The following is a 15,860-nucleotide window of genomic DNA, read 5'->3' on the forward strand; positions in this document are numbered from 1 at the left end:
ATATACACCTCAATATATGTTGCATAAGAAATTTCGCTTTAAAATTGAAGTATGATAAGTAAAGTTTGGAATTTTTATATTTAACAAATGCGAATCTTTGACGTGATTAAATACGTTTTCAAACATTGATTTCACTATATTTTATGCTTTATATATTCATATATAAAAATACAATCGTTTAATCGACTTTTTTGTAACTCATATAATTTAAAAAAAATAATAAGATATGTCAATGAATTAATTAGTTTCTAGATATACCAAAACTGCCAAATCATTGCGGAATAAAGAAACATATGTATTTAAAATTTTTATTTGTCAAAATGTAAACTATAACGATAAAATTGTCCTATTTGAAAAGTTTTATATGTTTTCAAAATGTTTTATGTTAAATGCCGTTCTATCTTGATTTTTATAAAATGAATAGAAAAAAACAATCGTTGATGAATTTTAATTTAAAGCTAGATTCAAATCTATTTTTTCATACAAATCTGTGAAAAAATTTTGATACATTCTTTAAGCTAATTAATTGATCTATAAATTTTCATGAATTTTATTTTAAATTCATTTTTCGAATATTAAAAATTACAAATTGAAAAAATTAGATAATTAAATTTTTATCTAGTTAAATTTGATAATTAACATGTCAATAATATATCAATTTATATGCAAAGTATACAGAAAATTCCGCTGACATAGACGAGACGAAGAAACAAAAATGGCCAGGAAACGTCACGTGCCACAAAATCACGATAGGTAGGTGGCCTTAATGAATTGAATTAAAGTCCGCCAACGAGCGTTACGTTTAAAAATAGGCGCGAACGTGACCCTTTTTCATCGGCCCGATATTTTAATCAAACGTCCCGAGAAGAATGATGCGATAGTACGAACGGTCTTTTAATCTCAGTTTTAAATATCTTTTTGTACAATGTACGCTGTATGTTGAAAAAAAATGATTCGGCAATGTTGCATCTTTCTTTCATGATATTCAATATAATATATAAATGACATAAAAACAAGAGATTTTTAGAGAAAGGCAATTTATTTTAATAAAGAATAAAATATTTATCAAAATACTTTGATAAATGTTAAATAATAAATAATTATTCATTATTTAATAAATAACTTTCAAATAATCTTTTTGCAAATAAATATTTGATTCTTTCAAAATATCCAATAAACAATTTTATAAAAAAATTTTATATATAAAATTCCAGGCATTTTTTAGCATTCTTCGTTTCAAGTTAAAATTATATTCTCAACGAAGAAGAAAGCAAAAAGAAATAAAAGATTGAAATATTTCGAAAGATACATAGTTTCAGTCACGTTTATTCTTACAAGAACGAAAGGACAATAAGCTTTCCATGAGTTAAGTCATGTTTCAAGATTATCTGTTAATGTCAGGTTAGCTATTAATGAAAGTCAACTTTTTTTAGAATAAGTAATGTTTTTAACAAATATCACTAAGCTATGTTTTTATGAGAAAAATCATCCACTTATCAAATATCTTCCATTTTGGAACCATAACCCTCCATAATATTCTTGAAAAGGATTTTTTGATCAGGATGCGATAACCATATAAGCGATATCGAACGTCCGGCATCCAGTCGTCCTACGAATGCTAAAATTAACACACAACCGCTATATTTATTGTGATCACTCCTATTCTTTTCCAATTATATGCAGGAGATATCTATTAACCATGCAATGCAAAGAAAACGTCATAATAATAATAACTTGATGATGTTTTCTAGATAATGCTTCGATTCTTATAAAAAATTTTGAACATAGAAGTAGATGCAAGAATTTAATTGACAATGAGTATCATGTCCATTAGAATTATTTCAAAACGATATAAACTATTAAAACTATATAAACTATTCAAATATTTATAGAATACTGATTACAATTATTATATAATTCAATAACGAACAATTCTTAAATAGAGCCATTTTTTCATATGGATAAATAAATAAATACATATATAGAAATGTTAAATAATGTTAAATATTGAGTATAATATTGAGTATCTTCTAAAATTATATTTTAGATATCAATCTGTTTCAATCACCGTTCCACAATCAATTTGTTCAAAAAAAGCAATTCATTTTTCAAAAGTTGTCAATAAAATATTTATTAAAAAATAAAAGTTGATATTCAGCTTCATTTTAAGGAAAAAATTTTATTAAAAAATAAATTCCAAATCATTCAAATTAAAGATCATGAAAAATATATACGAAAAATAAATTTTATATTCGAACATTTTCTAAATTTTTTATCGTGAAAAAATAAAATATATATACATAAAATAAGAAATCTTTCAATAAATTTTTTATCAAAAATATCAAAAAATATTTATTGATACACAACATAAAATTTTTTTCGTATATGATTTTAAATTGAATGAATAAAATTATATAATAATATATATAAAATTATATAAAATTATATATAATAATATTTGAAATTAATAATACACAATAAAATAATTGAAAACTTTAAAAATCGAGTTAAATTATGTTAAATTTTTTTAGGAAAATCTAATATATTATAATATAACACCGGCATATTAAATTAAAGACAAATGATCGCGCCAAAATCTCTAAAATATATATTATTTTATATTGATAATGATACAGTAATCGGATACATTATTTAAGAAAAAAAAATATTGTAATATAAAATATCTTAGATAACATGTCCTTGCAAACAAATATATCTATAACGTAAAAGGAAAGAAGATTGCATTTGTTTATGCGTCAACCGCAACATGCGAAATGGCCGCAACGTTCGATTGACAGCTGCTCGCATTCAAAGAAACGAATTTTCACTTACCACCCAAACTTTCATCCGAAGTGAATTTTACAGTGGATGCCATCATAATCCACGCACTTAATCACTTAAAAGCTAATAATGCACACACGATTGAATAGACAACTAACACTTTCGTGAAACACGTTATTAAGAAAACGACGCATTCGCAACGAAGTACCGTGGTAAAATGCTCGATGAGACGCGCGACCGTGCTTTGTTTTGATGGAACGTCAACACACGCACGTCAGCCAAGCCAACCAATCACGCGACACGCGCTTCAATGTAAATACACTACGTAAGTCAAAATAGTAATAGTGCCAATAACCATGATAGATTGTTTTTACTACGTGATTCAATATATGTATCTTCTTCATTTATTGTTAAACTCCAAAATATATTTGGAAAATGTAATTGCTTTAAAATAAAATAAATTTAATCGTCTAGACTATAGATTATTGATTTTAATATCTATATATGAAAAATATTTATTTAAATTTAATTATTTAAAATTCATTACGTTACATTTTTTTCTTACTCAAATTATGATAATTGTTTTTTTTATACTTTTTTTATATTTATTTATATACTTGAAATTTATATTATTTTAAATTTATATTATAAGCATAACTTATTGTTTTTCTTATTTTGAAAAATTTATGGAAGAGAATATATATGAAAATAAAAAAAGAAAAATTAAAAATATAGAACATATTTTTAGAAAACTTGTATATGAGTTTTATAGTAACATTTATGTTATTGATATTTTATTCATTGATGAAATAAAATATTTTTATCTTTGAACTTTTCATTAAATTTGTTATAATTAATTAAATTAAATATAAAGACATTAATCAATTAAAAATTTAAAGCTTTATTTATTATTAATATTTAAATTAAAATCAATTTATGAAAAAAAAATATATTTATCAATTTTTGGTGTAAAGTGCATTGCTCTTTTTCTATATGATGGCAGCACTATCCCAGTATTACTTCAAGGGTTAATTTGTGTTGCACGACACGTATTTTACCCATGAACTGCGTAAATCGTGTTTTCTATCACAAATTGTCCGAAACCACATCATTAAAAGGTATATCTGTATTTTACATTTATGGAAATATTATTTTTTCTTATAATAATAATAGACGCACGATATAATTATAAATAAAGATTAATAAATATCGCTTTGTCGATACTAAAAGTAGACAGTTAAAAATGGTTGCCTTGTAACAGATCTGTCAAGTGATATTTTACCGTATCCAATTGCTACGATGCAATAAATACTATAATTCCAAATTTTTAGTTGTCAATGTGTTTGACGATAAATTTGAAGTAAATGCAAATACTAATTAATTTATACGAAAAAAATGTAATTTTATAGTTAATGCTACCATATGTGTAAACGGAGCTATTGTATATTTATTTCGTTTATACAATTCGTTCGTGTAAGAGAGTTCAAGGTTCTTCTATATATATATATAAATATATAAATATATATATATATATATATAAATATCTTATAATTTTGAAATATTATATATATTTTATTGGAATAAAAATCATTTTTTTATTNGAATTTGTTCATAGGTTCATTGTGTTGTTAAATACATATTTGTAATGAAAATGAAGATTCCAAATAATCGTTCTGGGAACGATTATGGAAATGAAACAGGAATTATCTCTTACATGGATAATAATTTTGATTCTGAAATCGATGTACAAGGAACAGAAGAAAGTGATTTTTCTGAGTACCTTTGGATGGAAAATGAGGAAGAATTTGATAAAGAGGTTTTGTAACTAAAACTTTTATATTATTTGTAAAATTTTCTTTTTATATAAAATTTTAATAATATATTAATAATTAAAAATTAATTATATTAATTATATTAATTTATTATATTAATAATTAAAAATTATAGGTGATTCAACAATTAATGGAAGAAGAATTAACAGAAGAATGTTTAAAAGCAATGTGGGAAGATGAAAGACATGAACGAAATACAAATTCTATTGCTTGGTCCACTGCTACAAGCATGCCTGAGAATAATAGTGCTGAACTTTGTCAGCAACTTAGTAATCTAAAAATGCATGATGATCTTGCTAAGCAGGTATAATTTAATATTTAAATTTAATTACTATATCATATAAAAAATATCATATATATATTGAATATTCATAAATATAATAATACTGAATTTCAAATAAATAACTTGTTTTTAGAGTACATTGAATCCAAATGCAGCTGAATTTGTTCCAGCATTCAAATCAGCAGTAACATCTGTAAGTACACCACCAGAAGTTACTGCAGAATCATCATAGAAGCCATACTTTCATTTGCTTAACTGAATAAAACATAGGCTATACATATGGCTAATGTTTACTTCTCTCAGTAACACAGTTGTATTAACTGAATTATGTTAAAAGTTAAATAACTGTCCCTACACGTACAAAAGTATAATAATTATCAAAGCAGATAATACATAATGCTATTATATGATATTTATGACTAACAAAGTCAGTTGCATAACCATAAATTGAAAAAAATATATTCAAATTTTTATAGTCGTGAGATATTGCATAATATTATAAACATTTAATTTTACATATATATTTTTCCGTGATATAATGGACAATGACATATAAATCACTTGTTATAGAAATTTGCAATTTATATTCTCAATTTAATCAAAAAAAAAAAAAAAAAAAAAAATTGTTAAAAAAAAAAATTTTTGTGGGGGGGTTTTAAATTTGGAAAAGAAAAAAAACAAAAAAAAACCTTTTTTTAAAAATTTGCAATTTTTATTCTCAATTTAATCAAAAAAAAAAAAAAAAAAAAAATATTTTCAAAAGTAAATATCTTATATAATTTATTCTAAATTGAGATAACAAGCATACATAATATATATACGAATTTTTATGAGTTGCATTGTATACATATCTGTCAATGAATTTTTGCATACAAATGAACATACCCTTTTTTTTTTTAATTCTTTCTAAATGCTTCTTTTTTCAGATCTGAAAGTTTTTATATACTGTAGTGTGCGTTTCTAAATGAAACACTTTTCTAAGAGTTCCTTTTGTAACACTTATTTTGTACTGGTATATATCTTCTATATCATTGTGACATGAATTAATATTATATACTGAAGTCGTTAAGACTGATGTAAGTAAAATATATTGCACCCAATGCATATTTCATTTATAGAACAATACTTAATGCATCTAATTATACAAGAAAACAATTTTAATTTTTATTTTTATTATCAATTTTTTATTTAAAAAATTCTGGTCGTGTTATAATTCTGGTCCTCTATCAGCATATGTCTTGAAAGACTTGAAGATCTCAAGGGAAAGTCTTACAGGCTGTGAAGGACACTTTTTCTGACTCTATTTTGTACATTGAGAGCCAATGTACTACTTATTTACTTTAATTAAGTAATAAAATTATTATAAAATGATATTTTAAAACTGATTAGAGTATGTATATGAAATGTAATATTATTAAAAAATATAAGTGGTGAATGTATTTTGCATTATTAATCAAAATTGAAATAATAAAAGTATTAATATTTTCTCATTATCTTGATATATATTATAAAATTTTGTTAACGAAATTTAAAGTTTTTAGTAATGAAATTTTTAAAAAATAAAATTATATTTTAATAATCATTAATCATACATATTCGCCACTTATACTCTTTGAATAAACATATTTATGTACAAATTCTATTAACATTCTCTGCATTGTGATAGATACATACATGATTTTATAAAACCGCATGAATTAAATTTACATTACTTTAGCCACAATATACTTTAGTATGAATACAATAACTGTGATTATGAAGCAAATTAAATAGATTTATCATAGAATTATTCACAGTTAAAAAATCTTATTAATTTCTCTGTGCTTCTTATTATTTTGCTTTCAAATTTTGTTCACATATCTCTTCTATTTGTGACTCTTCATAAAAAAAATAAAAAATTTTAAAAATTATAAAAAAAAAAAGAGTAACATATTTAGTGTAAAATACATACATAATTACAAATATTTATAGATTTATTTGGAAGATTCAAATTGAGTGGTGCATTAATTTTATAAAACAATAACAATAAATTTAAATAATTTCTTTTATGTTTTAAATTTATCTTAGTATGAAAAAAAAGAGACTGTTTTTTTAGATTTAAGATAGTTTCTTTAACAAGATTTGATGTATATTTATTCTTATCATTTTTTAAAAATAATATCGATAAAATATATCAATTGAAAGCATTATTTAGTTTATATAATTTTACTTTTTGCAATAAAATCTTTAAGAAATGTAAGTATGAAGTATATCAATAATCGTATAAATATATATCTTGTAGTCATCAAATCTGTGTCAATTTAAATGACATGCAGTATTTATATCATATTATTAATATTTTTAGTAGCATGTCATATATATCAATAAAAAGCTGTATTTTAGCAGTAGAAAAATATAAAGAAATCATCTGGTTACAATGTAACCACTATACAATGTACCATTGCATAATACTTTGAGTTTTCCAAAATTTAAATGTCTCAAATTTAAATAATATCAAAAAATAAATATCACATTTTTTATGAATTATTTCAATAAGTATATTTCAATAGTACCTGTTTTTTTTGGCATGTAATGATAATTACTATTATTATTAGTAATAAGGTAATTAAGTTTTAACATATAAACAATTATAATTATTTCATATATTATGTACAATCAAAGATAATACTTTAAGAAATATAAAAATTCATTATTGCAATAACATAATTTAAATAATTTAAATGATCAACAAGCACAAATATTTTATTTTTATTCAATAAATGATATTTGATTGTGCAATATATATTTTTTCAGCTTCATATTGAGACAGAAAAAAGAAAAATTCAAAAGATTTTTAATGCAAAAAATACAGGTAAATAACTTTTTCCTGTAATAATAAACTTTTTTCTTTACAAATACTATATACATTAGAAAATAACGTATAGTGAATTAGGATAAAGATAATTATGTTGTTTAAGCGAGTGTGAATTATAATTATATCATTGCCATTAATCATTTGCATTTGCAATTTCCTGTATTGTATTATTTTTTCTGTAATATTTAGTATATAAATGAATCATATAAAATACAAATCTATGTATTTCTTCCCTTTCTTTTTTCCCCTTTCTTTTATAACAATTATATTTTTTTATATAGGATAATAATTTATTTTTAAATATAGTACATAAAAAATTCATAATAATAAAAAGATATTTGTTAAAAGCATCACCTTGTATTTGGCAGCATATCAGTAACTACAATTAAATCTTACAATTATTTTTATTTAAATTAGTATCAGTTTTACAATAGTAAAAAATTGATACCAATGCATATCTTATTAAAAGCTATGAAATTGTTTTATCTCATATTTTTTGCAAATGCTTTAATATATTTAAATGCAACATTCACTACAATAACTACACTAATATAAATGAAACAATATATATAATGTGAAGCAGAATTTTATATTGTTATTGTTTTATTGTTATTATCTATTTTATTTGTCACATATATAACATTATTTTCGTAGTTAATTAATAATTATCATGTAATGACAACTATAAAAAAAAAATTAAATTAATAAAATTTTTATATATTTTTTAAATAATTTTTTCAAATATTATCTTAAATATATGTCAACTTTAAATAGTAATATTAAATAAATTTTAATAAGAAAGAATATTTATTTCAATAAAAAAATTTATGAATCAATTATCAAAAAACTTTATAAAAATGTCTTTAATATAATACTTCATCCATTATACGAAGTATGAAATTGGTATCAGTTTTTTTACAATTATTTTTTACATACTACAACTAATATAAAATCATCATAAAGAAGAATTTTTTTAAAATATGTAGTTATATTTACTTATATACAATCATTAAATACTTTGATGTGCAGTCTCTTTATTCCAATGCAATACTGTCTTATTTATATTATTTTTTTGCAAATTTTATTAATATAAAGTAAAATTATTTTTTCACTAAATTATAAATATAATATTAAATAATAAAACATGCAATTTAATTAACTGAAATTCTATAGAAATATAAAATATATTAAAAATATATATGCAAAGCAAAAATAATAAAAATTAAAATTTTATATAAAATATAACTTGTTATTGAATGTATTTATACAAATGAATTCATATTGTATTTTATGTTTGAAATTACTTATTTGAAATTATTAATAGTTACCACTTGGAAGAATATTAATTAATATTAATATTTGTATTTTGTAATTGATTTTTTTTATAAAAGCATAACAAAGTATTTATCAATATTATTGTCAAAAAATTCATTACAATAAAAAACTGACCTTCGTGCAATATTTTAGCAAAAATTCAAGGCCTTTAATTATTATTAACATTACTTAAAATAACAGCCTTATACATATTTGTATTACAGACATTATTGCTAGATATGTATAAGAATGTGTGCTGATAAAATCATTAACTATAATAATCTAATAATCTGTAATAATAAAAAATACAAATAATCATTAATTTCAATTCAATAGTTTTTAATATTATAATAATAAAAAAATGAGGCCTCTAGTATAGTAAGCTGACTCATATATACATAATATATATATGCCGCTTACTTAAATAGTTTTAATGCTATTTAACAAAAATTTATTAAAAAATATTAATGTGAATAATTTACGCTTTATTTTTTTTATTTATAAATAATAATTTAAAAAATGAAATTTCTCTATTTAATTCATTTTAAAACTTCTATTATACAATTAAGTATTATAGAAGTATTCAATTTCATTTGCAAAGTATATATTTAATTATTATTGATATTTATGAATAGTATAAAATTGTAAACACAATATAAATAAATTATCATTTACTTAAATATATTTTTTAATAATTGAAATATAATATATAATCATAAATTATCAAATAATCAATTATCTTATTAGATTGTATATCACTCTTATATTCTATAAAAAATTGTTGACAATGTCTTTTGTTATTGAAATCTAAAATTTAGATATATCTTAAAAAAGAGGTAAATCTTGAGATCTAATTAAATATTTATTAAAAATTGACACGATCATATATTGTATTTTTTGTTTTTCAAACATTTATCAATTCATAATTATAAACAATATTACTTTTTTATGCAAGATATTTTATTTTCATATTTTATTTTCATATTTGTTATCTATCTTTCTTTATCACATTACAATTGCACACATAAAATTAATTCTTTTTTTTTATTTGTTCTATTTTACTTATTACTAGTAAACATTATAAATAATAAATTATTATATAATTATACATTAATAATATTTAAAATAAATGTATTAACATTTACTACAAAATATGAAGTTTTATTATTTTGATAATTTTAAGACATAAAAAAAAAAATAATTCTTTTGTCTAATATTTTAGCAATATAAATTTTATGTTTGAATATTCAATAGAAAATAAAATATCTTGCTCTTGTAATTTTTTAAAGGTGATGCTGTGTTAAATTTCATTTTTATTAAATTACTTACATGTAAAATTTTAAACGCTTTCTGTAGGACTCTGAAATTCAGATAATGCGTGTATCGGATTTTGCACTTTTTTCTGTGAACCTTTACGTACTTTTGCTCTAACTTCTTCTGGTCTTTCAGGACGTACCAATGGTTTCTTTTCTGGTGCTTTCATTTTCCATACAACAATTGGTGACTGTACATTAAAAATAAATTAATAAAAAATTTATAATGCAGATAATAATTGTAATTTCTTAAATATTATTGAATTAATATAATTATAAATATATTTTTATTATATAAATACTTACATACTACAAAATCCAATTGTTAGTGTAAAAAAATTTTAATATTAATTATTATATATAAATTATAAATTTAAATAATTTATTTAAAATATAAAATATAAAATTAGAATAAATAATATTAAATGAAAAAACTTACAGTTACTGTAGATTGTCGAGGATACTTGGTTGATGCAACATATGAAGCTTTAACAGTAAGTACAACTGCATTCATTAAATTTTTAGCAGCCTGAATAAGAGAAGTTGCACTGTCAAGTCCAGATACAATTAATTCTCCACTAATATTTTGTACATCTGCTTTAACTTTACTTGTAATATTCATTTGATGACAATATAATGCTATACGTTGTAGATAAGCCAAAAGATCTTTTTTAGTAGAACTTTCTGGACATTGATCTGCTATTTGTCTTGTTAACTTATCTAATTTAGTTCCAGCTTCAGAAATTTTTTTTGCTGCATTAATAACATCCATAGTTGTCTTTAAAGGTCCGCGACCTCTAGTGAAATCTGTCATTTCCATCATAATCATACACATATGCTTTGCAAGTACAATAATATCATTTCCTGCATCATCCCATTTGGCAACTTCTTTATCAAACTTTAGTTTCTCACTTTTGAAGTATTCTACCTGTTGTAAGATTTTTTGTTTATCTTCTTCTGGCATTTTACGCATAGCTTCACGAGCAGTAGTAATACCACTTATTTCTGGATATTCATCAACACCATGTTCACCAGTTTGTGCACTCGATTTACTACGAGTTTCTAATGTATAATGTTCATCAAGTTCAACATCTTCTGGATCTAAATCTTCATCCGCCTAAAATATAGCAGATATAAATAAAAAAATATATCTAGAAAAAAATATAAACTTTTAGTGCAGTTTCTTACTCTGTTCATCAATACAGCACGCCTAATTTCACGAACACCATCGTAAACTAATCTTGAAGCATCTATAAAATCATTTTCATCCACATCTTTAGCTGGATTACTACCCAATGCATCTACTGCCACTTCTACTCTCTGCGCAAATTTCGGCATCACTTGTTCTCTTAGAACTTTCACAGCTTCTAAAACTCGTTTTGTATAGATACAAGGCTCATAATTATCCATTTCTGCTTGAACAACATTACACACTCTGGCAGATCGTCCACGAATCGCACCAGCGGTTCTATCTAAAGTATCAGCATCACATTCTTGTAATGCCAATACACATTTATTTACATCTTCTAAGATATGATTCTCAGATACAGCTAAGAAATCATCAATAGTAGTAATATCATCAACAGCTTCAGTTAATACTCTTACTTGATTTTCCCATGCTTGTCGGAATACTTCCATATTATCTAAAGCTACTTTAGATCGATTACGAGCTGCAAGCACACGTGCTGCATTGATTACTTGTGGACATAAATTTCCAATTTGTGCTGCCGCATAACGGACCATTTTTACACCATCTTCGTTTCCTGACATACTACACACTAAATTGGCAACCTAAATAAATAGTCAGTACTAAATTAGTATTATTAATTATAATTATAATATTAATAATAATAATAATTATAATATTAATTAAAATTAATATTGCAATATAGTTCAATAATATACCTCAACTAGTTTATTAGCATGTTCCGTAAAAACTAATGCATATTCTTCTACTTCCTTATCACGACCATTTCTTGCAGCTTCAATGAGAACCAATAAAGGTACGCTTGTTTCTAAAAAACTATCAGACACATGATCTACTACAGCTTTTCGTAATTGTCTACGAAGATCCCGAGTTTTTCTACACATATGATCAATTGCTCTTTCTAAGCCTTCTGACTGTTCTTTGACGCCCATCTATTAAAACATATATATCATTAATAGAATCAAAATATGATTAAAATATAAATAAATAAATATCTTATCAGCATTCAAATAAAATCTAAACTATTTTTTACTAAGAACATTGGAGTGCAAAATAAAATCTTTTTTTATCAATGCTTAAAAAAAAAATTAATTAAAAAAAATTTTAATTTTTATTATTTAAAAAATGCTCTACTTTTTTAAATATTTAATATATATTTTATAAATTAACATATTAATTATAACATAACATAACTACTTATTTTAATGAGTATAAATTTTTTTTAAATTATTTATATGAATAAATATAAATAATATAACATAATATGATGTGAAAAAAAGAATAATTATAAGAAATACTTTACAAAATTTATAATAAATTTAAAGTAAATTTTATATTTATTTCTTTTTAAATTAAGTTTAGAATATGCATTTTTTTCTATTTATCTATGCTATTAATTTTTTTAATTTTTGTATATTTCTAATTATATCATATTTGGTATTGTAATATTTTTTTATATCATATATATATGCATTTTATACTATATAGTATATGCAATTGTGCAATTTAAAGAATAATTGTAAAATCATAGATGTAAAATTATAATAATTATTTGATTAGTGCTTGTCATTAAATAATATATAAATTATGTGTAAAATCAATACAATATCTTTATATATTTACCCGTTTCCCACCCCGAGCAAGCTGTAACTGTAGTCATCAAAAATAAAAACAAATGAGTAAAATGAACATGCCAAGAATAAATCAATCATTATGTTAAATAATAATATAATTATTTATGTGTTCTAAATATATATTGTTTGTAGACATATATATTTTTATATGCATATACTTATATCATACAGTAACATAATATATATTTAAAAATGCTATAAATGTTAGTATGAAATATAAATCAAAATAAATTATAAAAAATAAATACAATAGATATTTCTTATGCAATTATTAATGCAATTATTGAAACTTATTTAAATAAATTGTTATATATATAAATAAATTATACAGCAAGTGTTTAAATAAAAAAAACAAAAAAATTCATAAAATACTTACATTATTCATATATTCACTTAATAAATCTTGAAGTGCTTGCCTAACTGCATTACATTCTGCAACAATGCGTTCTCTACGTTCATCTCGAGTGCATGAAGAATCTGCCATTAATGCAGCACCACTGATGATACTTTCCAATCTTTCCTCAAGACTGGGTCTTGTACGTACTTCATTGTATGCAAGTGGAGACATTACCATTCTTTCATCAAAATCATCTAATGCAGCAGCTAATTCTCCAGGTCCTTCATAAGGATGTTGAGTATCAATTGGAGTTTTTCCTTGTGCTACATCATTAATGGTATTTACAGCTTCACAGACTTGTTTCAAAACATAATCACGATTTGCTTTTGCTGCAGCTAATTCAGGATGTCGAACATAAACTTTGGAGGCTGTTAGAAGCATAGTAGAGTGTTTTTTAAGAACAGCTCTTGCTGCAGCCAAATCATCTCTTAATTGAGGATCTTTTAATTCTTGTTGACGTTTTGCAGCTTGATTCATAAGTTCTGATGCATTTCTTCCAAATTGTTTTATATTTTCTAATAACTCTCCCTGTGAGGATGCATTCTTTAATTTTTTTAAATCATCTTCTACTACATGCAATGATTTCAACAACAAATGCACATCAACCATATCTGCTAAAATAAGCAAACGTGTTACTGCAGATAATAAATTTCTTGCAGCACGAACCATATTGCCTCTTTTTAAAGAAGAACAAGGATCTTCTGAAAACTCTCTGAAATTAATTAATAGAAATAATACTAATCTTTATATATATAAAGTTCCTTATATATTAGAAATTTTTTATATAGAACAAACCTAGCAGCAATGCTCATTGCAGCACCTGTTTTTCTTACTTCTTCAACAGCACTTAACATTTCTGCAGTAATGTCAGGATTTTCATACGCTATTTGTTCACCTTTTTCAATAAAATTATTGGTTGCTTTTTCGACAGTTCCAACTAAAGCACTAGCTCTTTTTGATTTTCCTTTCTTTTTTTTACTAGGACCTTTTGTATTTACAAGTGTAGTGACTTGTAAAACTAAGGGTTCCAATGTTTTTTCTACAGACATAGTACGGATTTCTAAATTTTTAGGATCCCATTTTAAAGTTATTGGGCCAAAGTGATCTGACATTTTTGTTATTTTAAATAAATGAATTCTAAAAATTAAAATAATATAAAATATAAAAATATTATATTTATTTATTTTAATATAATAAAAAAATTACCTGTTCTTTTAAATATATATGGTACAGATAATTTAATATATTAATATAAATTAAATAGAAAAACTTAAATATAGTAGTTTATTTTTTTTTTATTAATTATTTTTTTATATTTCTTTATTATTTTTATATTTATAAAATTTATTAAAATCATATATTACGTATAATTTTTGAATCAAAGATTTTTTAAATTTGAAATTAGTATTTTTTATTTTATTCATCAATTATAATATAATTAAAAATATAGAAATCAAACGAATTTACAAATTTTTGATGTTTTAAGATAAAATTTAACCAAATACAATATCATAATAATAATAAATACAATATTATAATAATAATAATAACAAAATAAATATATAATAATTTTTCTATTATAAATTAATATATAAATTATATATAAATGTCATGTTTTTCACTTACCTATTATAAAAAAGGAAAGACTAAATGATATAACGTTGATAACAAGATATGAGAATGTTTGAAAAAGTCAGGGTGCGTCAGAATGATCAGTCTGATCACAAAAAAATGTTCACATTGGCATACGGAAAATATCAAAGCCTACTTTAGATACAAGCCATAGTGAATAACGTGGCAACAGCGCTTTTGCAAACAGAGCAATGAAAATGATATGGTAGATAAATTATAATTAATATTTTTGTAAAAAAATTAATCAAATATTCATATAATTTTTACTAATCTTATATAGATATTATAATTATAATATATGTATAAATAAAAATAATATAATTTTCAAAATAATAAAATAACATTTAAATCTTTAGAAAATTCAATGTGTAATGTATATTTTTATTTAAAATATAAGATATTTTATTTAAATATAAATGTAAAAACAAATTTAAATCATTTTTGAGCAAAACTGCAAATTTCTAAATTGAATAAAAAAAATATAAACTTATAAAAAAAACAGAACTTCTAAAATTAAACGAAAGAGGTTATGTAAACATGTAATGAAAATAAGTGACAAAAATAATTGACAAGAAAAATTATTACAAAAATAACATTTTATATATATATATAA

The 15,860-nt window shown here is 22.3% G+C and overlaps 3 protein-coding genes across 9 annotated transcripts in view; 1 reads left to right on the forward strand and 2 right to left on the reverse strand.

Moving 5' to 3' along the window:
• LOC102679867 (BCL2/adenovirus E1B 19 kDa protein-interacting protein 3) overlaps positions 1-3,100 on the reverse strand; it is an 18,890-nt gene extending 15,790 nt beyond the window's left edge. Inside the window, exon 1 of the mRNA XM_006617062.2 lies at positions 2,833-3,100. Within this exon, the coding sequence (XP_006617125.1) occupies positions 2,833-2,878 (46 nt within the window). The 5' untranslated portion in view covers positions 2,879-3,100. The remainder of the gene's footprint in view (positions 1-2,832) is intronic.
• A 654-nt stretch (positions 3,101-3,754) lies between these two features.
• On the forward strand, positions 3,755-7,978 carry LOC102679496 (polyadenylate-binding protein-interacting protein 2). 3 transcript variants are annotated; one of them, XM_006617060.2, is made up of 5 exons: positions 4,043-4,254; positions 4,397-4,597; positions 4,729-4,917; positions 5,030-5,089; positions 5,823-7,978. In XM_006617060.2, exons 1-5 carry the CDS (start codon positions 4,204-4,206, stop codon positions 5,826-5,828), a joined length of 507 nt encoding a protein of 168 aa, XP_006617123.1. In that variant the 5' UTR covers positions 4,043-4,203; the 3' UTR covers positions 5,829-7,978. The 3 variants fall into 3 exon arrangements, with proteins under 3 accessions (XP_006617124.1, XP_006617123.1, XP_006617121.1); XM_006617061.2 differs by lacking the exons at positions 4,043-4,254; positions 5,823-7,978 and adding an exon at positions 3,755-3,899 and having other exon boundaries at positions 5,030-5,345; XM_006617058.2 differs by lacking the exon at positions 5,823-7,978 and having other exon boundaries at positions 4,053-4,254; positions 5,030-5,345.
• Positions 7,979-9,209: 1,231 nt separating this feature from the next.
• Positions 9,210-15,414, reverse strand: LOC102680128 (catenin alpha). Of its 5 annotated transcripts, XM_031511144.1 has the most exons (10): positions 15,242-15,414; positions 14,411-14,752; positions 13,595-14,327; positions 13,208-13,234; positions 12,283-12,516; positions 11,566-12,168; positions 10,817-11,494; positions 10,684-10,686; positions 10,394-10,568; positions 9,210-9,354 (listed from the first exon to the last, which is right to left on the reverse strand). In XM_031511144.1, the coding sequence occupies exons 2-9, from the start codon at positions 14,725-14,727 to the stop codon at positions 10,404-10,406; spliced, it is 2,760 nt and encodes a 919-aa protein (XP_031367004.1). In that variant the 5' UTR covers positions 14,728-14,752; positions 15,242-15,414; the 3' UTR covers positions 9,210-9,354; positions 10,394-10,403. The 5 variants fall into 5 exon arrangements, with proteins under 5 accessions (XP_031367004.1, XP_031367003.1, XP_006617128.1 ...); XM_031511143.1 differs by lacking the exon at positions 9,210-9,354 and having other exon boundaries at positions 10,365-10,568; XM_006617065.2 differs by lacking the exons at positions 9,210-9,354; positions 13,208-13,234 and having other exon boundaries at positions 10,365-10,568; positions 15,242-15,411.
• Between the last annotated feature and the right edge of the window lie 446 nt (positions 15,415-15,860).

This window comes from Apis dorsata, unplaced genomic scaffold, assembly GCF_000469605.1.
Source record: "Apis dorsata unplaced genomic scaffold, Apis dorsata 1.3 scaffold_292, whole genome shotgun sequence".
NCBI lineage: Eukaryota > Metazoa > Arthropoda > Insecta > Hymenoptera > Apidae > Apis > Apis dorsata.